Consider the following 27,266-nt stretch of genomic DNA (forward strand, 5'->3'; position numbering starts at 1 on the left):
TCAGTCTAAACCTTGAGAGGGAAGCATCTTAGATTTCTCCCACCGTCATCACTTAAACGGAACCAATTTTACCTCATGAAGATATTCAATTTTACCTCTTAATACATCTCAAATCAATCCCTCCTTTATATTCCTATTCCTCCTCACTAGAACCATTGTTCTAGCTTCCTAACTAGACCCCTTATCCCGGTATCTGCTCCTCCGACCTATTCTCTACTTAGCTGCCCAAGGGAATCTTTCCAAAAACCCAAAGTAATCATTTCATTCCTCTATGTAAATCCTTCCATTGCTCCTTACTGGCCCCAAGATAAAACTTATACCCTTTCTTTGGATCTGCCTCCTACTTGACTTTCACCACCTTTTCACCTGCATCCTATACTCCACCCAGGCAAAATTACACATTTTTCCCAGACCATGCAGTACATGTTTTTGCACTCTAAAAGTACTTGGGCCCGGCTGGCATTGATCAGTGGTTGAGCATTGACCTATGAACCAGGAGGTCATGGTTCGATTCCCTGTCATAGCACATGCCTGGGTTGCGGGCTAGATTCTCAGTGTGGGGGATGCATCATTGATGTTTTTATCTCTCTCTTCCTCTCCCTTCTTCTCTGAAATCAATAAAAAAATATTTTTGAAAAAGTACTTGGTGGGGCTGACAGTCACAATGCCACCTCTACCTCCCCACCGCCTTCCACTCCATAGAGATGACCCATCAGGCCAGGCAGGGGATTCTATCACCCTGACCAAAATAATTAGTTTAGATATGGGTAAGTGACCTAATAAAGCCAATCATAATCTTCCCCTCAAAGCTCTCTTGTTTTTGAGGACATGATGGTAGAAGCATATAAGATTGAAGCAGCTAGCATTTAGTTATCTCTGTCACATAGAGAATGTATGTCCATGGCAGGAAAGAGAATGAGACCAAGGCACAAAGTAAAGCAGAGCCCTGAGAGATGGAGTGGGAGAGACATGGTAACATTTGTTTGAGTCCTGAATTCAGCTCTACCTGAAGTCAGTAATACCACTACACAGTTCCCTTCTTGCTTAAGCTGGTTTGTGTTGGTTCCTATCACTTCTAATTAAACCAGCCCTCATACAGAAATGGAAGTGTGAAAAGAACAGACTCCAGAATGTGGAATTGTCAGAACTGAAGTGAAATTTCAGTGGGTATCTGATGGTCCTTGGTTGAGAAATTGGAAATCCTTGTTATCTGGTATCAAGTTGGCTAGTTAAATGATCTTCTGTTTTATCTTGAGATTTGGGTCATGCATCCATCATAGATGGAGATTTCAGGGACACACTGGGAAGATGTCTGGATATGGGAGTATGCTGACCTTTTCTCAAGATTTTCAGTAAGGTTCTGCAGTTCAGCTTTCTTCTATGCTGGCAAAACCAGAACTGTATACAGCTGTTTAGAGTTGCCTTTTCTGCTTGTGGCTAGCAAGCTAAGACTGCCAAGGGTCTAGTAATCATGCGTCTTATAGATGATAAAACCAGATCCTCCTCCCCCAGCTAAAGTGAGTGAGAATAAAGGCATAGAAATAGGAAATCCAATAGGAGATACTGGAGCTTAGGTCTTGGGAAGTTCCAGAGATAAAGACTGATCCTCCAAGCCACACCTGAATGCTTCTTTTTTTCTCCCAAGTTAAACAGTATTTATTTCACTTAGCATTCAGACAGTGCCAAGGATTCTGGTGCCTGGGGACCTTGGCTGTAAATCCTGTGGGAGAGAGTGGGATGTATTGGTCACAAACCTCATACTCCTTCTTGGACTCTCTAGGCTACCTCCTTCTTACTCTTCCTTAGTTGGCACCCCACCCATGCCAAGTAGCCCCTCCACTGCCACATCTATGGTAGAAATGCCACATGACAGGCCATGGGATCTGAATTCCCAAGCAGATGCCCAGAGGACAATGATGCAACTCAGAGTGAGTTAGTACCCTTTGGGGTGCACCTTGGCCAATGGAAAACAGGAGACATGAAGGGAACAGATAGACAAAGTCCCCCTCAATTCTCCTCTTCGTGACCTGCTCCAAGGTGTGGTTTTCCTTGCAAACACCTTGTGCTTAGCAAACAAACCTGTCAGATCTTCTCTCTCCCCCTGGCTCATATGAAATTGTGGTCAACACAGTAAGGCATTGTATTACATTCCTCCACATCTTTCCTTGCCTCACAAGTCTCTCCTTTCGCCATCCTGGGCTTCCATCTTCCAAAAAAGTATGAGTACTTTAATCCTTGCCCTAGAGTCTGCTTTCTAGAGTGCTTGGGTTAATACAGGGGCCACAATCAAAGACCCCCATCTCAACATTGGTCCCAATAGTAACAAGAAAGTCCTGAGGACATAACTGATTTTTTCCTGCTCAAAAACAGGGAATCTAGCCCAGACTGCTGGCTTTCTGTAAGAGGCCCAGTGCCAAGGTTGCCAGATCAAGCCATTTCTGGCCTACTCTAGGAGAAAGGCTAACAGCTGAAGACTCTGCCTGTGGTCCTCAAGTTATATAAGTTCTTGAGGCTCCCCAAATTTGGTGTCCATTGCCATACTCCCTTCAGGAATATTTTGGTGAACTGGCCTCAGTGTAATAATAGACCATGGCCAGAGGGTGAGGAATAGAGCAACCTGCAGGTTGGCCAGAATGAGTGGTGGTGTGGTTGTCTCACTCCTGTGCTAAGCATCTCCTTGGGTTGAGGCTTAGGAGCCAGTGCAACTCAGGGGTTTGTGACTATCTGCTCAGGGCCACTGGAGCATGAGCCACCCAAGTATTGAATAGGGAATCTGTCTCTGGGGGTGTTGAGCAGATTAAGGTTGACTTATTGCCAGACAGGCCCTATGGAAGCCATGATGTTAAGAGAGAAGGAAATGGACAAAGTGTGGCCTGTTGCTAAGAGACAGAAATTCCAAGGGCCAGATCCAGACTCAAGGACAAGGACTCAGTAAGATCTTGCTGATGGTTATTAGCTCACAAGAGCCCTAGAATCAAATCAATCAGTTTGAAAGGGAATTGTATCACTAGAAAATCCTCATACCTGGCAAATGAGGGTCTGGGAATGTATAATCTCTAAGACATTCTTTGGGCCCAAAATCATGCCCAAAGTTGTAAGAGGGAAGCTTCAGTTCCAGAAGGGGCATCCTCTCAGGGATGTCCATAAAGGAAAATAGGTAAGGGAGATATTTCCCAGTGGAAAGGACGGAGAACAATTAGTTTTGATCAAGAAACTTGCTCCACTGTCCAGAAGGATGTGCTATATGCTATAGATCAGTGACCATTGTTTTCTCTTCTCCCCTATTCCAAATGGAAGGTGTGTTTTTTCTTTTTAAAAACTGGTTATCCTATTTTCCTCCCCCATTTTATATTGGTTATATAGAAGTAGCTAAATTTATCTTTTGGATATGGATTGCAAAATCATGAGAAGTTATATCCAGACCTGATCAAGAATTGCACATTACAGAGGGATCCTGGACTGGGGGTTCGTTCAATAAAGCAACTGGACATGATCCTGTTTTGTCTTCCATTGGGAAGTGAGCATGTTTTTTGGGGGGACTTAGGGTCATTGCATTGATAGGCAGGCACACTTTTGAAATTGTATGTTTGTCAAGAAAACTATAGGTGGATGCTGAGCAATAAAGAAGTGGAATATAGTAGATGCACACTGCTTATTTGTCCATCATCCCTTCCTTTGGGGAGCCATTCCTCACCTCCACACAGTCCTGGTGAAGTTTTCAATTATGGTGGTCTACTCTTCCACCCTAGAGATGGGCACATGCCCATTCTGGCCAAAGTTCTCCCTAGGACTTTAGAGCTAGAACTAGTGAGGCCAAGCCAAAAGATGGAGACATCATTATTTGAACCCCTAGTTCCAGCCATGCCTGAAGGAAGATATATCCTTTGATTTATCAATTACGTAACCCAATTAATTTCTTATTGGCTTAAACATGTTTGAGTTGAGTTTTTGACACTTGCAGCTGAAAGGGTTCAGACTACTAAATGCACAAACAACAGAGACACAAACACCATGTTATTCAAACTCATTAGACATTTTACAAGTCTTCCATGATCTTATAGGGGTCAGCAAACTTTTTATCTAAAAGATCAGTTATTTTAGAATTTGTGGGCCACACATAGTCTCTGTATTATTTAAAACATTTTTTGCAATCCTTTAAGAATGTAAAAACCATTCTTAGTTACAAACTAAGGCCTATAGGCTATACAAAAATAGACTGCAGGCCAGATTTGTCCACAGACCATAGTTTGCTGACCCTTTCCCCGACTCTGCCGACCTCTGCAGCCATTGGCATACAATCTGGCAGTTCCTAACTATGAAGCAAAATACTTTTAAATACCATTTTGTTTCAAGTCTCTTAACGTGACTTTTTTAATGAGTTAAGGTTCAGGGTAGAGTTAGGAATGGGAAAAGAGTCTTGGTGCCCATTGTCTGCACATAGTAGGCACTGAATAAATGGTAATCGTTATTATTTCTTGGTAATTAAGATAATTTATCAAAATGATGCACTGTCCAAATGTCTTTGTCCAAAAGTCCCAGTTCATCCTCAAAGACCCTTTCCTTCTTTTAATATCCTTCAGGAAACCTTTTTCTGATCTATCAAGTCTGAATTACCAATCAAGTCTGAATTAGGTACTCTTCTTATCATGTGTGGCCCTCCATTATAACTACATTATTGGTCTGTCTTTCCTCCTAACTTTGAGTACTTAGAACATGCCTGAGCCCAGGCTCCTAGCACAGTGCTTAGAACCTAGTACTGAGGGGGCCTCTATACCTCTATGTGAACATCTGTTTGAATATGTAGGTGCTACCTATCTCCATCAGTGTCTAGGGTGGTCAGTCTATGGGTCAGCATTGTGCTGATGTACAGATGCCCTTGACACTGGTTCTTCTCTCAGTTGAAAATTATTAATTGATATATACCATACCTTACCTGGTAATGTTATTACTGGATCTATTTTTCATCCCATTCCTTCCAAAAATGAGTCAAAGACAGAGGAAAAGGTAGGAATAGGTTTTCTTAAAAACTGTTATAAAGGACGAACCCTCTGATCCCACCCTCGCATCCTTTACTCTGATTTTCTATCAGATCAAAGGCCTCCAGCCTCAGCAACATCTGGGGATCAGAGTGCCCACCACACAGGTGGGGCCACAGACCAGTTTAATCTATGTCTATGGGGTGGAGAGGAAATTATCCTTCTGAGAAAAATATGTGCAAATCCCTGCAGGCCCAGGAAAGGCTGGCAAAGGCAAGATGAATCATGGCGTTCTAAGCTGAAATCTTTTGCCCATCTCACAGACGCAGGCAGGAAGTACCACCATTGGTCAGCTTTATATGGCACCCACTGTATACAACAGACAGACAAAGACAGACAAAGCACACACCACTTCTAAGCTGAACACTGCTCACCATCTAGAAGCACCTTGGATAAGCACGTGAAACACTATTGCATAAGAAAGATATACTTTTTAAAGGAATGAAGAAGTATTTTGGCAAAACATCTACTCTCTCAGGTCCTGGGTAAAGAGGGACTTTAAATTCTGAACCTTCTAGATATTGAAAATTACTCCCTTCTTAATGGCTGTATATACAGTAGCAAACTTCCAAGTCTGTTGTCACAGCCCTCTACATGTATCCTGAATCTACTTTACAGGTGGTCAAACTTAGAAATAGAAGGTGGCCTGGAGCAAGGGGACACTGGGGCTGGCTCCCGGTGAGGGCAATTAGGAGGTGTCTCGGCTCAGCCAAAGGCAGGGCCTCTGTCTATATGGAGAGGAAAGGGAAAAGCTAGGGTGGCCAAAACTCCCTTTTTCTTCCAGCCCAGAGAAGTAGTGGTTCCACTGGAAAGGCTGTCAGGAAAGAAAGGCAGGTTCCCACTCTTGGTGGTAAAGGCCTGGGCAGGCCAGAGTTCCTCCTGAAGCCTCTTCGGTGATGCTCTCTGTGTTTGGGTACTGTGGGTTCACTGCTTCCATAACTCTCTTGTCACCTGCATCTGAGCCTAGACTTCAGGTCCTTAATTATTTTAAAAAGGCAGTGTGGGGAGATGGTTTAAGAGAATATGTGACACAGAACAATCTTTCTACAGCCTCCCTTTGAGTAGGCTTGGGCTTTTAAAGGTCTCCTTCACCCTGTCTCCTAGGGATATTTAAAGGCAGCTTTTATGAGACTCTATACTGTCTTTGTGTTTCTCTTTTATGTGTTTTGTTTTGATATATATATATATTCTTTAAAAAGCAATAGTCCTTTGGTCCCTAAACTCTAAGGAATGATATGATTTTGAACGAAGTAAATCTGAGCTTCCCTTGCAGAGAAGCCTCTGGCACCACCAAGTCCCTCTGCTGGTTCCCTTGACAGTCCATCTTCAGCCAGTCCCAGCTGCCTTTCCAGCCTGAGCTTTATGCCACAGGCATAGAACAACCCACTTGATGAAGACAATCCTTAAAGTGGCCTGAGCCCCAGGCACTGGCCTTGGGTCCAATCCACCTCCGTCTGCGGCTGCTCCTTCAAGAAAGGCTGCTTAAGCGCTTCTGTGCTTTTCCTCTCTTTTCTTCTTCTCACTCTTCTGAATCTGTTGTTGGTATTAATTGATAAGGGACAGGGAGGTAGGGGGTGGGAGGCAAAAGTCAGTCTGGAGGGCAAGATAAGAATAGCAGCTTGCCCCATCAGCTACATCTTAGGTGAGTGCCTGGGCCTCTCTTCTGGAGGAGCACAGCTACAGCAGGGCCCTGGTCAGCACCCTAGCCCAGCACCCACCCCAGAGGGGCTCCCTGGGGTAGCTCAAGTGAGGCAGGGCCATGAGGACCTTCTGAGATAGCGAATCTCTAAAAGTTTCAGGCAGCTAGCCCCACCAGAAACCTAACAGAGCCTGTCATCTCCCTCCCCATCACCCACCAAGCCCTGCAGGTCCTGCTTCTTCAGTGTACTTGCTTCTCTCCTTATCTCCATGTTAACTGCCATTTCCCCAGCTCTTACATCATGTTCCCTTTTTGCTTAAATTCTTCATGATTCTCCATCATCTTCAGGATAAAGTTCAAACTCATGGCCTTTAAGACCCTTCACAAGCTTGCCCAAACCTACTTTTCTAGTCTCATTTTCCATCCCCCTGCACTCCCATGGCCCCCTGTGGCTATCTCTGGAGTAAAAATAACTGGTTGGATCTAGTTCTTAATTATCTCTCCCAGAATATGGGGACGGGAAATGTTGTCTATTTTATCTCAGTTCTTGAACTGAAGGAAAATCACAAAGTCTCAAACTAAGGATTCCTCCTAACTCCTGGCTCTTCTCTTCCAGACTTTTTCATAAATGAATGCCCCAACATCCCAAAAAGAACAGAAAGCTGAGAGGGTCTCCGTCACTCAGACCCCATTTGCCTGGGGTCCACCAAGGACTCACCTTTCTGTGACTGGTCAGTGAGAGCAGATCAGTAAGGCCTGTTGGCATCCTTGGGCCTCTTTAGCTGGACCTTGAGCCTCTTCATGCCAATTTGAAAGCCATTCATGGCCTGAATAGCTGTCTGGGCACTGGTTGGATTGTCAAAGCTAACAAACCCTGGGGGTTTGGGCACAGAGGTTAGCTGGGAACTCTGCTTGGCAGAGCCTCCTTTCTCTCTGACCAGCCTCTTCTCCCTCCCCCTCAGGCCAGTTCCATCAAACAGATACCCCTCTACCTTCCATTGTTTGCACGTACATGTACACACACTCATACTTACATGGTCAAATGGTTTGAATTTTATAAAAGTGTGAGTCTTGGAAGGACAGGAAGCAATTCTGAGTATGTGGGTGTTGGTTGGGGTATTTTCCTGTCTTTCCCTAGCATGGGTTGACTCCCTCCTCAACTCCCATTCTTGTCCTCTGAACTGCAGTTGGAGTTGGAAGGGATCTCTGTGTTTGGGTACAGAGCAATAAAGAAGCAGACCCCGACACCTCCTGTCCTGGCTAGACTCTAAAGCCTGACCTGGTCAAACATCTTCCAGATACCTGACCTTGCCAGGTAAACCTGAATTAGACTTGTTCCTGGTCTGGGCTTAGCTCCACCACTGGTCTGTAACTCTGCTTTGTGCTATATGCTCAGTCTTTGGGAATCATTGACTTATGGAGGAACAATCTTAGGCTCTGTAAGGAATCTTAAAGTTGGCAGTGGGGGAGGCTCAGGGATTGGGCTCAGCTTACCGAAACACTTGCTCTGGTTGGTGGCTCGATCCACAAAGACTTTGGCAGAGACGACAGCTCCAAAGGGCAGGAATGTCTGTATGAGTTCTGCATCACCAAACTCCTGAGGCAGGTGATAGATGAAGAGGTTACAGCCTTCGGGGCCTGCAGGAACAGCAGCAGGCTGGTTCAGGGAAGGGACCCTGAGTCCAGCCCCACCAGGTCCTGATGTCCAGCCCTGTCCCTCACCTTCTCTTTGCTGCTGGGGCAGGGCTGAAGGCTGCTGAGGGAAAGCTGTGCTCACTGGGGCATAGGCTGATGGGTAGGCTGGTGAAGACAGAGGTGGGAGTGGGCAGTGAACCCCAGGAGCCATCCCCCAAGCAGGGCCCCATCTGCCTGGTCAACTTTGACCAATTCAGCCCAGTCCACGGTAACCCTCACCCTTAGAGAGGCCATTCTGGGCCCAGGGGTTGGGGGATGGGAGGGTTGACTCCTCAGAAAAGAGCATAATACCCCCACCCCTCACCCCCAATTTCCCTATTCCTTTCTGGGACCTTTCAAACCCTCCCAGGCTGTGCAGAGCCCAGTGAAACCTGCGTAGTGGTGCATCCCAGCGTAGGCCTGCTGCAGCGGGTCAGCCACACCCGGGCTCTGGGCTGGGGAGAGAGGGGCACAAGGCCACAGTGAAGGCCTGCCGGTGGGCAGGGTGAAAGGCAACAGGAGAGAGGAGAAATCCTTTCCAGGGAGACCCCCCCCACACACACACACACACCCTGCTCCCCCCAACTCCCCCGTATCCCCTCACCCTCGCCCCCGCTCCTCACTCCATTTCTGGGAGATTTTGGCGGAGCGGGGGCGGGAGGGGGCCCACCTGGGTAAGGGGAGAGCCCGTTATTGTAGAGGGTGTCAGGGCCCGGCTGCCCGTTGGTCTGAGGGGTCAGGGAGCTGAATCCATTGACTCCGAAAGGTGCCGGGAGCCCCGGAAGAGTGCCCGGGCCACCGCCAGGAGGGGAGTTGGCTGCAGGTGGCGGAGGAGGTGGCAGAGTCAGGCCGCAGCCGCCCTCCGGGCCTCTCCCCGCCTCGCCCGTCCCCCCCACCCCCGGCTCAGTACCTGCCGCGGGTAGCAGTGGCGTGGCGACTAGGCTGAAGGCCGCCACGTGCTGCATCTGTGCGGCCACCGCAGCCACCGGGCCTAGTCCCGGGCCCTGGGCCGCTGCCAGCAGGGCCGCCTGCTGCTGCAGGATCTTTGGGAGGGAAGAGGCGTGGCTGTGGATGGCCCAGCGGCGGGCAGCAGCTCCAGCTCCCGACCCGGCCTGGCCCACCGCCAGCCCACTGCGTCCTCCAGGGACCGGGCACCTACCGCCGTGGTGTAGGCTCCGCAGGCGCCAAACGGCAGCGGCGCCGGGTGGAAGACGCCCAGCTGGCCCGCCATCTGCTGCATACGACGCAGGGCTCGCTCCCGGTCCGTGTCCGCCAGCTTGACCACGAGGCTGGATGAGGCACCCTGGGCAGGGCAGGGGAGGCCACGGTGACTGGTCCAGACCCCAGTCTTGGCCCTGGGCTGAGCGCCTTGCACATCAGGCCCTTTCCTAGGGCACTGATCATAAGCGGGGAGGAGGAGCCCGTCCCCACCCCACTGGCCTCACCCTCGGCCCCTGGTGCCCGCCCTCACCGCCATGGTCCGGCTGCCGTGCAGACTCTGGATGGCCGCCTGAGCTTCCCCCTGACTCCCAAACTTCACAAAGGCACAGCCTGGGGCAGGACAGAGGGATTGGGTGGCTCAGGCCACAGGGGCCAAAGGGTCATGTGGCTCAGTGAGAGTCAGGATCACCAGGAAATGCTGGGGTCGGCTCAAGTCACCTTTACTGGTGCCATCCGGGCTCCGCAAGACAGTGCACTCCTCGATATGGCCGAAAGGCTGGAACAGGCGTCTGACATCATCCTCACCCTGCTGCTTCCCCAGCATCCCCACAAACAGCTTTCGGTCCTCTGGGGACAAATTCAGGAGTGATTTAGGGACCCTAAGTCCTCTTGGACTCCCCAGAGTAGCCAGAGGAACTTAGGAAGGTAGCCCACCACAGTCTAGCAAGGAAGAGATGTAGGGAGTGAGACGTCCAGGGCTACGAGGTTGGGTTTCTTTGAGGGGCAGGATGATCTGCAGACAGATCTAGAGTAAAGGAATTCAACCCAGATTTCCATCAGGAAACCCGGGGTCTTAGAAAATATGGAAAGACTCACTGCTGCTCTTGTGGAAATGGATTAGTTTGATATCTTTGGTTGGGTGGAGCCCTGTATGCATCTTTTATATGTGTGACCTTTCTGTTCTTAAAGTTTGGAAAAGGCCATTTTTGGACCATTTCTGCCCTATTAAGGGAGGAGGTCCTCAGAGAAGGCCTTTGTATTCATACTGGGTCTGGAGAAGAGAATTATACCCTTGTGGGTTAGCCTGATGGCAGTGGATAGAATCGATGTCCCTTCCTGCTCCAATCGAGGGTTCTGGATCAAAAAGCAGCACCAGAAGCAGTTAACTCATCATTCTGTCTCATCCCCTGACACTGAACTATGGAATGACGACTCCCAAACCCCAGCACCGAATTCAACTTGGGTGCTCCCAGAGACCTAAAGAGGGCAGGAATCTTGGGTTCCTAAGCCTCCAGCATTATCATTTCTCCCACTATACTTGCTAACAACCCTGACCCCTTTTCTTACCTCCCACATCCACCCTTCCCTCACTGAGCTGCCAGAGCCCTCACTGAGCCCTTTCTGACTTTTTCTATTTTCCTGTCCTGATCCCTCTCCAGGAGAAACAAGTTCTGCCTATAGACCTGGATGGCTACCTGAGAACAAATCTGATCCCTCCCCGTGTCCACCCTTCCTCTGGGAGTGGCAGAGAGACCAGGAAAGGGACTGTAAGCTGGACTGTGTTCCTTGGAGAAAGCTGGAGAGCTGGGGCTGGACATTCAGTAAATCAGGCCTCAAGAGCGCTATCCAGGAGCCTGGGGTAGAGAGGTCTAATCCACAGGGCCTGCTGTCAAAGCCCTGCTTCTTTCTGCATCAAGGTAAGTCTCTGAATTTGGGATGGGCCTTTCTCCAGGTGATACAAGTTGGGAGAGAGGAAGTGGGTGGGAATCTGGCTTCAGGCTTCACCTTCAAGGTCCTGGAGCCCAAGAAAACCCATCCCAAAGTCCTTTACTCCTTCACAAGCATGGCTAGGCTCATGGGGGTTCTTGGATCCCGGGCGCAACGGAGCAAGGCTGGTGAGAGTCAAAAGGAAGAACAGACTGTCTGAAGTTAGCAGTGGAGAGAATCTCCAACAAGGCCATATGTATGTCCATATTTCACCTGGATGGTGTGGGATTCAGCCCAGGCTTTCCTGGGTACCCAGAGGTGTCTGTCAGTCAATGCCGTGTTTGTGTGGAGGGTAGGGGCTGCAGGAATAGTGTGAGACAGGCATAGTGTGTTTCAGCAGAATCTGTCCAGAGGATTACTGCCCAGCCAACCCTGAGGGAGAAGAGATAGATAATGTACTTGTAGCCAGAATTCTAGAGGAGGTGCTGACCTTCTGTAGTGAGAGTATAATCTGGTGGGTGTGCTCCACTTCTGGGAGTGTTAGCCACAAAACAGTGCCATTGGAACATACCACTGGTTTCTCAACCTTTAAAAAAAGCAGTGGAATCCATTGTTCTAACAAAATATTAGGATGAAGTTCAAAATATAGGAGAAAAGCAAAACTGCTCTGAAGTGTGTGTGTGTGTGTGTGTGTGTGTGTGTGTGTGTGTGTCTGTCTGCATGCTGGAGTTCCTCTTGCTTCATTTCCCCCTAATATCCCCTAGATGGGGCTCCAAGGAAACTTCTTTGAAAACCATTGACCTAAAAAGAGACTAGAGTTCCAGAGGGTGTATGAAGAGGGATCTGTGATCATCCTATTCAGGAACCTGAGAAGACAGGAAAGGTCTTTCATGAATCTCTTGACCAGTATGATGTTGGTGGCTTTGCCTTGCCATTGGAGGATAAGCCTCATTTGGTCAGGGAATCAAACCCCAGAAGACTGTGTCATTGGTCTGAGGTTGAACATTTAAATATGTCCATGGGGCTGCATAAGGCCCAGGAGGAGCTGGAGAAAATCTTAGGGCCTCCAGAGTCCCAAACTTAAAGTGGCTTCATGATGCCTTAAATTATAGTGCAGCTGTGTCATTGGGAAGGGTCTACAAGATAGTCATTGTACCTAGGTAAGATGTCATGCCATAGAGACCAGCATTCAGATAGGTAGGAAAAGAGATGTCAAGGCTAGGATAACACCCCCAGGATGGGAAAGAGCGTTGTGTCGATAGTAGTCTTATCTTTTATCTGCTCTTCTTCTTGTTGATCTTTTCTGCAGGTGGTTGTCAGTTCAAGGTCATATTACAGACCATGAAATTCTATGATCCTTTTTTTCCAGTTAGAGTCTCCCAAGTTTCAAATGTCCATTTCCATTACAAGGCATCGACCCTGTGGCTCTGGGCTACTGGACTGTACAGAATTGAAATTGAAATGAGGCCAGGATAGAGACTGGGCGCTGTGCTGCCTGTTTTCCAGGTATCACCTTGAATCTTGATATTCTCTGCCATTTTACAGGGATCTGAATGGTGTTCGGCAGGTGACAGTGACCATAAGTCTTAGGTGATTCTTAAACGGTAGAATACATTTTCCACAGCCCTCAAGATTTGGAGGGCTGATCAATGCCCCAAAGGAGAGATAATGATGTGATTTAGTCCAGATAATTCAATTTCCTTCAGGTCAAACTCTACCAGTTTTGTAAAAAAGAAAAAAGAAGAAAAAGGAGTCTGTAAGAGGTAGGTCAGAAATGGCTGAATAAAAGCATCCCTTGGGTGGTGGGTGGGTCCCTAGAAAGATGGGAATATCAGACAGGGAGGTTCAACCTTCCTGAAGTGGGAGGAATTAAAAAGATAGCATCAGTGTGGAGTTGAGACATGGTGTTGGAAAGTTGAATGGTATGCATTTTTCTGTTGGCAACCAATGTGTACTCCTTGCTCTTTTATCAAATACTTTTTTGAAACCGAACCAAGTTGTTTGGGTCCAAGAGGCTTATCTCCATGAAGCTGATCAAACAGGTCAAGGACTCGAATCTAGCAAATGATGGGGTTTAGAGTCCAGAGTCAGACCACTCCATCTTCCTCAGGAATGGCACCAAGATGCTATTCAAGAAGGGAGGCCTTGCCTCAAGATGTCCCAGAGGAATTCCTGAGGTACTTTCAAGTTTCTAGCCTCTAGGTCCCTCATACCCACTCACCTCCATATAGGATGTCATGATTATACAAACTATGTAAGGGCAAGGTTTCAGCATTGAGATACCAACCATCAACCACCAAACACATCCTAAAAATACTGGTTCACCTTTCCTTCCAAACACCAACCCAGGAGTTTCCGCTGGTGGCAGCATTTGGAGCAAAGCATCTCTCCCTGTGTTCTTAGGGATAACTGAAGCTTAAGGAGCCAAGGAAGACTGGGAATTAACATGAAGGAAATATCCAGGGCAAAGAGTCTTCTGGCAAGATCTGATGAGCGTCAAGAAGGGCTTTGCACACACATGCACATCCCTCTTAGAACTAATAAATTAAGCAAAGTTGCAGAATACAAAATTAACAAATAAAAGTCAGCTGTGGCCCTGGCAGGTATTGCTCAGTGGTTAGAGTGTTGGTTTGATTCATGGTCAAGGGCATGTACCTGGGTTGCAGGTTCAATTCCCAGTGCCAGTGGGCATGTGCAGGAGGCAACCAATTGATGTATTTCTCTCATATTGATGTCTCTCTCTCTCTTTCTACTCTCTCTAAAAGCAATGGAAAAAATATCCTTGGGTGAGGATCAAAAATAATTTTTTTAACTCAGTTGTATTCCTATACACTAGTAGTGAACAATATGAACAGGAAATTATGAAAATAATTTCACTTATAATAGTATCAAAATGAATAAAGTACTTAGGAATAAACTTAACCAAGGAGGCAAAAGACTTTTACCCTGAAAACTACAAAATATTGCTGAACTTAAAGAAGATGTAAATAAATGGAAGATAATCCCTGTTCATGATTAAAAGACATGATATTGTTAAATGTCAACACTACCCAAAGTGATCTACAAATTTAATGCAATCTCTGTCAAAATCCCAATGGCATTTTTGGTAGAAATAAAAATCCATTCTAAAATTCACATGGAATCTTAAGAGACTCTGAATAACCAAAGCAATCTTGAAAAAGAAGCAAGTTGTGCTCTGGCTCAGTTGGTTGAGCATCATCCATGTACTGAAAGGTTGCTGGTTCAATTCTTGGTCAGGGCACATGTCCAGGTTGCAGGCTCGATCCCTGGTTAGGGAGTGTGGGGGAGGCTGCTGATTGATGTTTTTCTCTCTATCCTTCTCCCTTTCTCTCTCTCTCAAATCAATAAACATTTCTTTTTTAAAGAAGCAAGTTGAAGGTCTCACACTTCCTGATTTTAAAACTATTACAGCCTTTCCGGTGTGGCTCAGTGGTTGGGTGTCAACTCATGAACCAAGAGGTCCTCCATTTGACTCCCAGTAAGGGCACATGCCCCAATTGTGGGCTTGATCCCCTGTAGAGGGTGTGCAGGGGAAGCTGATTAATGTGTCTCTCTCATCAATGTTTCTCTCTATCCCTCTCCCTTCCTCTCTCTCTAAAAAAAAAAAATCAATAAAAACATATTTAAAAAATAAAATGTAAAAGCTTATTACAAAGCTATAGTAATCCAACAATGTGATACTGGCATAAAGACAGACACATAGATCAGTGGAATAGTATAGAGAGCCCAGAAGTAAGCCCTTGCATATATGGTCAAATGATTTTGACACAAGTGCCAGTCTTTTCAACAAATGGTGCTGAAAAAACTGGATGTTTACATGCAAAAGAATAAAGTTGGACTGCTACCTCATATCATATAAAAAATGAGCTGAAATGGATCAAAGACCTAAACATAAGTGCTAACACCATAAAAGTCTTAGAAGTAAAAATAGGGGGAAAGCTTCATGACCTTGTATTTGACAGTGATTTCTTGGATATGACACCAAAAGCATAAGCAACAAAAGTAAAAATAGATAAATTGTATGACAACAAAATTAAAAACTTCTGTGCATCAAAGGACACAATCAGAGTGAAAAGGCAATCTAAAAATGGGAGAAAATATTTGCAAATCATATACCTGATAAGGGTTTATATCCAGAATATATAGAAAGCTCCTGACAATAATAAACCAAATAATCTATTTTAAAAATGAGCAAAGGACTTAAACAAACATCTCTCCAAAGAAGATATGCAAATGACCAAGAAGCATATGAAAAGATGCTCAACAACATTAAGCATTAAGGAAATGCAAATCAAAACCACAATGAGCTAGCAACTTACACCCATTAGGATGATTGTTATAAAAAACAAAAACTGCTAGTGTTGCAGCAAAGATGTAGAGAAATTGCAACCCTTGTGCATTGTTGGTGGGAATGTAAAATGATATTACCACTATGAAAACCAGTATGGTGGTTCCTTACAGTATTGTACCCATTAAACAATAATTCCCCATTCATCTTCCCTCAAGCCCCTGATAACCATCATTCTACCTTCTGTTTTTATAAGTTTGGCAACTCTGGATACCTCATAAAAGTGGAATCATGCAGTATTTGTCTTTGTGACTGGCTTATTTATTATTTTTTAAAAAAATAAATACGGAATTATCATGTGATCTAGCAATACCAGTTCTGGGTATATATCCAAAAGAATTGAAAACAGGGTCTCAAGGAGATATTTGTGCATTCATGTTCACAGTAGCATTATCCATAATAGGAAGCAACCCAAATGTCTATCGACCAATGAATGCATAAACAAAATGTGGTACATACATACAATGGAATATTATTCAGGCTTTAAAAGGAAGGAAATTCTGATACATGCTACAACACAGATGAACTTTGAGGACAATATGCCAAGTGAAATAAGCCAGTCACAAAGACAAATACTGCATGATTCCACTTATATAAGGTATCCAGAGTTGCCAAACTCATAAAAACAGAAGGTAGAATGATGGTTATCAGGGGCTTGAGGGAGGATGAATGGGGAATTATTGTTTAATGGTACAAAGTTTAAGTTTTGTAAGATGAAAGAGTTCTGGTAAAGGGTTACACACAATGCGAATATAGTTAACACTACTGAACTGTGCACTTAAAAATGGTAAAGTTTGTTATCTCTAATTTACCACAATAAAAAATAAATAAAAATAAGGTAAAGAAGGGCTTTAAGGATGGCCAAAAATTAGGGACTTAGACCAAAAAAGTATTGTGTCATCATCCTAATCCAGGAGGGGAATAGGAAAGGTAAACCCAGCATGACTTCCAGATTCCCTTAAAAGAGAAGACTTTCAGCCTCCCACGATGCCTTTTCCTTTTGCAGGCTGTGCAACTGTGCCTGAAGGGCTTGTAAGACATTCCGCCATGTCCATGGCCTAAAAGTGTTACAACGATCAGCTTTGGCCAATCCACTGAGCTAAGCTGAAGGAAAGCATTTCTTTCTTTTTTTTTAAGTATATTTTTATTGATTTCAGAGAGGAAGGGAGAGGGAGAGAAAAATTGAAACATCAATGATGAGAGAATCATTGATCGGCTGCCTCCTGCACACCCCACAACCGGGATCGAGCCCATAACCCTGACCGGTGATAGATCCTCCCTTCTGATCTTTCAACTGGGAATTGAACTGTGACCTCCTGGTTCATAGGTCGATACTCAATCACTGAACCACGCCAGCAGGGCAGAAAGCATTTCTTTTTACCTTTGGAAGTAGAATGCATTTTAGGAAGTGAAATGTTAACTTGAGTAAAGTCTTAAGCAGTACTATGAAACTTATCCAGCCAGGTCTTAGTCGGAATAATACTTTTTAGAATTAAATAAGTATAAGGATCAAAGACAGAGATGACTGCCAACTGACAGAATAGTTGCTGCTAAGGTTCATACTTTATTTCAGTCACAGGACATGTCCCACTATTATGAAATTCTAAAAATTCTAGCTTAAAATTTAACTGGAACTCAATGTTCAGTTGTTATTAAATACTGAATTAAATAAAATCTTAGGAAAATTTGGAAAAGAGGGCTCACCTAGTTAGATAATAATATATGTCTATTACTCAAAATCTAGGCTGATATTTAAATAAGCCCTTGCAAATTCAGGCAGAAATTACTTAATTATAGGATGGGGATAGAAGGGTTGATATGAAGACAAATGACTGGATTTTGAGTTAAATCAAGTTTCAAGATTAAAAAAGAGATGCTCACCTCAGAGAATGCTTAAAATTTTAGTTAAAAAAATAAAGTTGCCCTGGTTGGTGTGGTTCAGTTGGTTGGGCGTGTCCTGTACACCCAGGGTTGCTGGTTCGATTCTGGGTCAGGGCACATTCAGGCTCAATCTCTAGTGGAGACAGCTGATTGATGTCTCACTACTCTCACATTTATGTTTCTCTCTCTTTCTCTCCTTTTCTCGTTCTCTAAAAATTAATAAAAAAATCTTTAAAAAATAAAGTGAAAAGAGTGCATGGATTGATTACTTAATCTATTTCTGTACCTTAGGAATCTTGGATACAGAAATATTTGCTGAGTAAAAAAGACAGCAAAGTTGGGGAATGGAACAAGCAGAGCAATCACCATTGTGATTTATGACTTTATCGATTTTATGCTATGAAATTTGAAAGAGAGGAGAGAATATACAGTTCAATGATTTTGTAGATTTTGCCTTAGGACTGAAGAATACTTTTCCTATAAGATTGGTGCTTATAATTTAATGTATTTTTCTTAGTGCTTTCATAGTAGAAATACCATAAGTTAGGAAAAATCAACCACAGTCTTCATGCTAAAGAGCAAAATAAAATAGACCTATTCAGTTACCATTGTCTGAGAGATTTGGGGATCTCTAGCTCTGACCTCATATAATTTGAGGTTAACATTTTGAAATGTATGAACCTTGAATTTTTATGCAGGCCAACATTTTAATGTTTACATTTAAATAAATCCAAATGCTGCAGGAAAAGTTTTGGCACTATGTATGTTTACTGTAGAAGTGGATGCCTTTAGTAAATTAGAAGATAATTTTATTTAGGAAAATTAGATGCATCTTCCTTTGAGAGTATACTGCTCAGTGCCCCAGGATATAAAATATAGGCATGGAGTATATGAACAGCGTGAATTTAGCTACAAAATTTATGGGAACTGGTTGGGATACATTAAAAGGCTGCTATAATATAGTCATGAAGACCTGGATGACCATCTGGTACTCCAAGTGTTACCAAGGTTGTAGGGGATGGCCTTGGAAGAAGAGGACCCCAGCACCTCCTAAAAGGCAGATCCTGTTGTGTTACTGCTATTATTGTGTTGCAAGCATTGAATGTGCATGTTACCAATATCTTCTATAAGTAATACAATGTGTTTAAAATGCAGGATATTTCAACCACAAACCTCATGTCTCTTCAGTAAAAACAAGAGAAAGACTACTCTGTTGATTGGCATAAGGTAAAGTAAGCATTTTTGTGTAGAAGGTAAATGGGAAAAATAAGAGTCTTTGGGCCAAAGAAGCAAACCTGATAGGTTTGGTTAGACTCTCACAGTGCTAGTCCACTTTAAAAATTGAGTTAGTTGGCAACATTTAATATAATTAAAATGTATTTTTTAATTAAATTATGAGAGTCTCATCCACTTAGGGTTACTTACCTGACTCCTGTAGCATTTGAATTGGTGACCCCAATTTTATGGAAAGAAAAATCTAATAATCCGTTGAAGAAAAAAATAGCAGAATTTTGGAAGATTATTTTTGCCTTGATACCCCTTGGATTATGCCTTGATACCAGTCTTTTTAAAAAATATATTTTTTTATTGAATTCAGAGAGAAAGGGAGAGGGAGAGAGAGGTAGAAACATCAATGATGAGAATCACTGATTGGTTGCCTCTTGCACGCCTGCTACTGGGGATTGAGCCCGCAACCCGGCATGTGCCCCTGACTGGAATTGAACCTGGGACCCTTCAGTCCGAAGGCCAGCACTCTATCCACTGAGCCAAACCAACTAGGGATGATTCCAGTATTCTTATCAGATATAAAAATTACTGTTAGGCAATCATTATTAGGGATTTAATTTAGGAATAATAAAAAATATGCAGGTACACAGGCTGTGACCATTAACTATGAAGATTTATAGAATGTTTGAGATCACAGAGATAAGACTTGAATGGGACAAGATGACCCACATTGGTGTCAAATATTATATTTCAAAAGCAAAATCCAATACCATTTTAAAAGTTGGGTTTCTAGAACTTTAGAAGAGATATGTGATAACATTGAAGAAAATGAACACATTTTGATTAGTAAGATTATCTAACACAGATCAGTTGGTAGTAAAATACTTAGAAATTGTAAAGGCCTAAGACTTAGTACACATGCCTCCTCTCTCTTAAATATGTGGCAGAGAACATTTAGAAACTAGGAGTGAGAAGAGGGAGGAATTGAGAGATCTTGTTATCAAAACCTGCAAGAGGGATTATCCATGGATGCATTTGGAGTTATATTCCTTAAGACCCATCACTTGTCAAGAAATATGTGTAACATGTAACTACTAAAATTATGAATTCTACTGCCAGACAGACCTATTTCCAGCTAGATTTGCTTTTCTTGATCTCTTGAGCTGATCTGAATATAAACAGGTATTGAGGTGGGATGCCACATGCACAGAATTTGTCAATAATGTGATACTTGAAAAACTGTACAAAAAGGAAGAGAAAAATGATAAAACTCAGGCTGGTGCCACTGGTTGGGGCCCAGATGACCAGGACATATGGGCCAGAACAAGAAGAAGCATTATTGGCATGGAGGCTGCCTTTGAGCAACTGCCCTCACCCTGACAAGTTGTGTTGGATTCCAAACAACAGGAGAGCCCCCAGCACTGTGAACTTAGTTCCTGAACCAGACTCCAAGTTGCATCATGTTCTTCGAGCTCTAGACATGCTATTCTCTTTGATTGAAATGCCTGCCCACCCCCTTTCTCCCTTTTCTATTGACTGCTTCTTGTTCATCCTTGACATTTCAACTTAAATATTTCTACCTCTGGGAGTCCACCTTGACCTCCCTAAGTTATGTGCCTTTTGTTTGTGTCCTCACAGTTCCCCCAGGACTTGAAAAGAACTGATCACACTGAATTGTACATCGCTCTAGAGCTCCATGAGGCCAAGTGCCAGGTCTGCCTTGCTCACATCTGTATTTCTAATGTGGAGTATTTCCTCAGAAGATATTGGTTGGATTGTTGAATGAACTGCATCCCAGCCTATCTGCTTCTTAGCTCATTGGATACTCTCAGCTGTGGGACTGTAGTGTTTGTAGGTAGGGCATAGAAGCTGGCCAACAATGGTCTCGATGCCTAACAGAATTTCAAGCGGAAATTTTGGGGACAAGTAAACCAGAGGTTTGGTATATGGCCTGGAACTTCTCAAAGACCGGGCTGGAAAGAATGAGATGGGAAAGATGGATATGTGTGTGGAGGGGAGGAAGGAAGCTTGGTAATATCTCTTCAGGCAAAGAAGGGGTAATAACATCTTGACCAGAAACTGAGAATTGGAGACCAGAGGTCAGAGAATCTAAAAGGATGAAAGAAGAATTTCTTAGAGGAACTAACTCTACAATAGAACCATGGAGCTACCAGAGCCCCTTGTTCTGAGCATGAAGTCTGAGAAGATATGCAGAATGAGTCGAGGTCAATAAATATCTGTCAGTTGGATGCCATTCTCTCCTTGACCTTGGAAAGCTACTTTCTCCTAACAAAGCCATGGCTGATCTTGGGTAAGGCAGGCAGAGGCTTAGCTAAGGATTATAGTCAGCAGACATCAGGGAGGGCTACCAGCGAATAAAGAGGGAGAAAGACATCAAAAACTGACACCAATGTTCGCATTGCTTTTCCAGCATGGAAGCTGATCAGAACACAGCTGGTTGTCAAAAAGCACAGGTTTCAACCACTCCTGTTCTTAAGGAGCATTGGTCTTTCTGCACCAGGAAACAGTGCAGTTAAAAGCCTTTCAAAGTCATCCCATGGTCTTCAGCAGAGAGTCAAATTCCTTAATATGGCCTACAAAGTCCATTACATCAGTCTCATCTTTGACCATGAATAGCCAGGCAATTACAATGAAGGAATGAGTGGCCCAACCTAGAGTGGACTGGGTTCTCTGCAATCAGAAGAATCTAGAAAAGGAGACTAACTCTACCCTCATTCTTCAAACAAAGAAGAACCTGGAAAAACAGAATGAACCCTCTCAAGGGGAAAGGTGAAAAGAGCCTCCTTCCTCTATCTCCAGCATCTGCTTAGGCTCTTCCAGCCTCTTTTGGGTCTGGGGACCCTGGGGCCTCATCCCTTCTTCTTTATTTTTAAGATTTTAAAATTGATTTTTAGAGAGAGAGGAAAGGAAAGAGATAAACATCAATCAGCTGCCTCTTGCACACCCATCAGGGATGGACCCCACATCCCTGGCATGTACCCTGACCAGAAATGGAACTGGCAACCTTTTGGTGCACAGGATGATGCCCAATCAACTGAGCCACACCAGCCAGGTCTCATCCCTTCTTAGTCTGAGCTGGGATGGCTAAGCTGTTTCTAGAATGGAGCAACTCTGGACCCCACTTGTCCCCTTACCCAAGGAGGTTCTAGTAATAAACCATTGGTAGAACTGACTCCAGGAGTGGATCCATTATCCCCTACATGGGTGATACCCTGAGGTTTATCAGGCAGGGAAGTTACCTCCTCGGCCCTCACTGGCAGCTGGCTTCACTTGGATTGGACGGTTCATCTGAAAGACATCGGACCAACATACCCAGTCAGCATGACTGCCTGGCCCTTGGGCCTCCCGGCTTCTCCATCCCTGACTCCTCAGGATCTAAGCTCTGGCACCTTTGAACTCTGCACTCCACCTGTCTCACCTGGGATTATAGATTTTCTCCAAGATTCCTTCCGTAAACCTGGGAATTTACAAGGTGCTTAAAACCTGAAGGGTTGGGTGTTAGGAAGCTCAGTGGCAAGTGCAGGAAAGACTGTGGAGGCTAATGAGATTCTCTTACCTTGGGCTCTGGGCAGGGACCATGTGAGGCCTATCCCTCTGGCTCCTGGACTTCCTTAAAGGCTTTGGATGGAGAGAAGAACTGATATTGCAGATTTGTGGCCTCAAATAGAATATAATTCTGTACCATTTAGATTAAACAATCTGGAACCAGACAGACTTAGTGCTGTCTATTCCCAACTCTGCCATTTAATGGTTGTATGATTTCCAGTAAGCTACTTTCTGATTCAAGTTGTTAAATGGGGGAGAACCTTTACCAAGCTTTTGTGTCACCATAGTTTCTACGCCTCAGTCCCCTCCTGGATCCCCCTTCCCCTGAGGATGTTAGAGTTCTTCAGGGCATCATCTTCAGCCCTGCTCATTCTGTTCCTCTCATTCTTCCTGGATAATCTCATCCAACCACCTCTCTTCCGAGCTTCAGACCCACATGCCCAGCTGCTTGCTGGGCATCCACTAGAAAGTCTCACTGGCACCTTCCACTTGACACATCAAAACCAGAGTTCATCTTTTTCTCAAACCTGATTCTTCCAGTCATCTAAGCTATAAGCCCAAAAAACAGCTTGACTCCTTTCTCCGCCCCCCATCCCCCCAACCAATTTCACCTTCTAATTCAGGGGTTCCCTGATCAGGGGTGGATAAGAATCACTTGGGAACCAAATCAGATTCTTAAGCTGGGGGATTTGTACAAGTTCTTAGGTGATGTAAATATACCCCACTCCACACATTCCCATCCCCCAATCACCCTGAGAGAACTCATGACTGAATCCCCACCTCACTTTCCTCTCTTTGGTGTTGTGGATCACATGAAATAATGGGGGCACAAAAGGTCTTTGTAAATGTCCAAGAGCTGGGTGCATAGGGTGTGAGGAATTATTGTTGGGACAGACAGCTGATTGCCAGGAAGAAAGAACAGTGGCCTTCCAAGTCATGGTGAAGGAGTACTGATGCCTTCTCTGGCCTGAGAAGGTTATGATCTGGCTCCCTCCTCTGAGGACATGCACTATTTTTGCACCAATCAAGAGCCACTCCATCCTCTACCAATGTACTTGTTGCCGAGACAACAGGCAGCTTCCTGTTACCATAGCCACAAGTGCTACCCGGTAACCATGGTAATGCCCTGGCAGTCGCAGCTGAGCAATTTCCTTTGATAAAATTTGAAGATGGAGAGTAAGGAGGGCTTTTTTTTTTTTTTTTTTTTTTTTTTTTTTTTTTTTTTTTAGGAAAGGAAAACAGGCCAAGTCTCAATCAGTGCTATTACCCTCTCACCCAAAGCTCATGTTTCACTGGTGGTGGAGCACCCGCAGTGTACCACTGTGAGTGGGGACCAAGACACCAGCAGGAGGACCAAGACACCAGCAGGACTCAGGCTGCAGTCTAGAGAGGGTGACAGATCAATCCAAGCAGGACCAGGGACCAGGAGGACAGGACCCGTCCCTTGGCATGGCCACTTGTGATTGTGGAGGAGAGACCAAGAGATAGAAGAGTGGAGACATGAGAAGAGATGAAGAGAAATGGGAAGGCAGAAATCATGAGAGAGAATAAGAGACAGACCTAGAAAGGGGTAAGGGAAGAGAGAAATACTGATGGAGATAAGAAGGAAATGAGGGGACAAGGGGTAAGGAAGGAAAGGCAGGGAGGAGCGTGGTAGGGGGAAAGGAAAGAGGAGAGAAGCTTAAATAAATATTGAGCATTTCTGTCTGGAGCATAGAGAAATGAGCACATGTGACAGCAGTGGTTTCCACAGCAGCTGCCTCCCCAGGCTGGATTTCTGGGGACATAGAGCTCATCGGTGTTCTGGGGGATGCCCCCGTCCTCCTCTCCAACTTCCCCACTCTTTGATGGAGAGTGGGCATTAGGTGGTATGTACATGTCCTACAAGGACCAGGAGGGAGAAGTTGGGCAGCTAGGCTTTCCACCACTTGGGCATGCTACTAGCATTTTCTGAACTCTGTCAAGATCCCCAGGCTGGGGCCTTTAGGGGAGACAGTGATGACCACAGGAACCCTATCCTCAAAGTCTCACAGAGGGGAACATAATGCCACCATTTGCTGAGAGCCTAGTGTGCGCCAGGCCCTTCCTGGGCATTTTACATACATTGTCTCTAAATTTCTTTCAACCACTATGCAAGGTAATACCATTGTCTCCATACTATAGACAAGAAAGCTGAAGGTGGGGGAGGATAATCACATGTCTAAGATCACGTGGTGGGTAAGTGGTTGAGCTAAAATTTCCCCCACTTCTGTCTGACACTGAAGTCATTGATTTTTGCATTGAGCTGCTGGACTCTGTTTTTAAGACATGAACACAAGAAAAGGGGCACAGAGGGACTGGAGCCTTAGGAGGAGTGCAAGGTAATGTGCTCTGGGAGAAGCTGACTCCAGGTGGAGAGGTTGACTCAGGGAAAACTTCATGGAGGAGGCAGATTTGACCTGAGGGGTCATTTGCAGGACTAGAGTCATTGGGTCATGTGGAGATAATGGGAGAGGTAGGGCGGCAAGCTGAGCACTCCAGATGCCTTGGGCATGGAGAGGGAGCTGCCAGTCTGAACAAGGAGCAAGGGTTCTGGTGGGCATGGAGGTAGCCAGCAGAGAACAAATTACTTTAGAGTCAGATAGACGTAGATTTAAATCCTAGCTCAACCATTGTCAACTAAGTTCTCTGAGCCACATAAGTAAAAAGGAAAACCATGACCCTACTTTGCAGGGTTGTGGTGAAAATGACAATGGCTACGTCTTAGTAGGTGCATCAAATGTAATATGGGCTTCTTCTTCTTCTTTTCTTTTCTTTTTTTAGTGGGAGGGTGTGAAACAAAGGTAGGCAGGGGCCAGAACAGGACAGGTTTTGAAAACCATGACAAGGAATTTTGACTTTGTTGTATTTCAAAGGCAATAAGGATCCAGGAAAGGATTTTAACTAGGGGAATAATCTTATGAAAGATCCCATGAGCTGTCACCATGCAGAGAAAAGATTTGAAAGGGAAGATTAGAGGTAGAAAAACCAGTGTGATACAGGTAAAGGGGGAGGGTAACCTAGAGCAGGGCAGAAAGAAATGGACAGATTCAAGAGATGTTTCAGGAGAATTAACTGGACTAAAGTTCTAGCAGATGTGGGGATTGAGGGAAAGGAGAAAATGTTGGCTGACTCTCAGTTTATAGCTTAGGTTTTGGGGAAGTTGGCAGTTTGGAAGTTTGGAGGTGCAGGGGAAGTCTGCAGGAGAGTAGCACAAGAGGATGAGGACAAAATTGAGCTCTGGGCCTTCGGTTTCCACTGTGAAGTGGTTAGGGAGGACACCCACAATTTAGGTGTAGTCTATGTGGCTGAAGGAGAAAAAGGGCTGCCCACATGAACTGCCCGGGCAACCCTGCCCTGCCTTGTTCCTGCCACAACCAGGGGACAGACTTGGGAGTGGGATGAGATAATCATGGTTCCCCTTTGGAGAAAGGAAGGCTTTGCTTCCTTGGCCAAGAACTTCTCATGGGAACTCAAGTGAGCTCTTGAGCTTGGCTGAGCACCTATTCCCTTGATAGTTTCTTAGGTAGAGTCCAGGCTCATGTCTTCTTCAGAACCAGCCTTGGATGGGAAACCAAGAGAGAGAACATCAGAAAGAGAAGAGAACAACCTACTCCAGGCAGTGAAGTGGGGAAGGTTGGAGGCAGTACAGATAGGCATGATACCCTGGTCCTTTTGCCCCCATCAACAGAGAGAAGGCAACACTTTATCCCTTCTTTCTCCTTGACTTGCCTAAAATTCATGCCTTTAGACTCAGCACTGCTGTCTTCAGACTCTTCTGTTCTGATGCCAAATCCTCCCTCCACTCAGCACTCATGCCCTCAGTCCCTTCCCCTACCATGGAAAGAGTGTTTATCAGAACTTTCCTGAAGAAGGGACCATTGGTGATTCTAAGAGAGGTGTCATGGGTGCAGGGAAGGGTAATGCAGAGAAAAAGCAAACGTCACTGTTTTCAGTATGTTGTTCTACTTTATCCCCCTTCTCTAATTCAATTTACTACCAAGTCTCATTGGTTCTAGAATCTATATAGGGATCCTCAAGTTCCTCCTCTTCTCCCATTCCTGCCCTATCCCCAGCTCCAGGTTAGTGTCATCATTCATTTGCACTCAAGCAACAGTGCTCTAAAGGGTCATCCTGCCTCCAATGTTGCTTCCTTTCCAAACCAACCTTCACACTGTAGCCTGAGTGATCTTTTAAAACCAGTCCCTCACTCTCCCATGCTTAAAATCTTCCAACAGTTCTCCATTGCAAACCTCCCAGTAAAGCCTGAGATCCCAATCCCAAGACCGGCAGTCAAAATGTGTGAGTTCTGCCTGCCCTGCTGCACAAGATACACAATACTCTCCATTCACATGGAGCCTTAGCCATCTTTGCTGGACACCTTCCCTACCAGTTCTCACACTGACCCCAGAATTCCAGAAGTGGCCTTTGTCTTTAGGTTTCTAAATACTCAAATATGATTATACTAGAGGCCCAGTGCACGAATTCGTGCATGGGTGGGGTCCAGCTGGCCCACCCTGATCGGGCCTATCAGGCCAGGCTGGCCAGAGAGAGGAGCCACTGGCGGTTGGCAGGCCGGCACCGCCCCCTGGTCGAACTCCTGGTTGAACTCCCTGTTGAGGGGACAATTTGCATATTAGCCTTTTATTATATAGGATCTGATCACTATTCAGCTCTGATAGCATCTCCTCTGTGAAGCTTCTCCCTCTTCACTCCTGATGCTTCTTTTACACACTTAGATGTGAACCCCACTGAGATGCAATGAGTTACTTCTAGGCTTGAAGCTTTTTGAAGACAAAGGCTCTGACTCACTCACTGGGTGGCTGCTAGCACATAAATGCCTTTGTGTGACTTAGAAAAAATGTGTCCCATTCTCTGGATGACACATTTCTGTGCAAATGCACATAGCTTGGTCAGTAGAGCATGGCTGGATTTTAGCCCCTATCTGTCCTTTCCACTCAAGCTGTTTTGTGCAGGGCACAACCTG

The 27,266-nt window shown here is 45.0% G+C and overlaps 1 protein-coding gene across 1 annotated transcript in view; it reads right to left on the reverse strand.

Moving 5' to 3' along the window:
• Positions 1-5,313: 5,313 nt before the first annotated feature.
• The window catches only part of CELF6 (CUGBP Elav-like family member 6), a 29,347-nt gene continuing 7,394 nt past the window's right edge, over positions 5,314-27,266 (reverse strand). The window contains 11 exon segments of the mRNA XM_006087833.3: positions 5,314-6,569; positions 7,394-7,549; positions 8,170-8,313; positions 8,398-8,475; positions 8,742-8,804; positions 9,020-9,166; positions 9,260-9,392; positions 9,509-9,652; positions 9,821-9,900; positions 10,009-10,137; positions 21,955-22,003. Of these exon segments, the coding sequence (XP_006087895.1) occupies positions 7,422-7,549; positions 8,170-8,313; positions 8,398-8,475; positions 8,742-8,804; positions 9,020-9,166; positions 9,260-9,392; positions 9,509-9,652; positions 9,821-9,900; positions 10,009-10,137; positions 21,955-22,003 (1,095 nt within the window). The 3' untranslated portion in view covers positions 5,314-6,569; positions 7,394-7,421.

Source organism: Myotis lucifugus, unplaced genomic scaffold, assembly GCF_000147115.1.
Source record: "Myotis lucifugus unplaced genomic scaffold, Myoluc2.0 scaffold_41, whole genome shotgun sequence".
NCBI lineage: Eukaryota > Metazoa > Chordata > Mammalia > Chiroptera > Vespertilionidae > Myotis > Myotis lucifugus.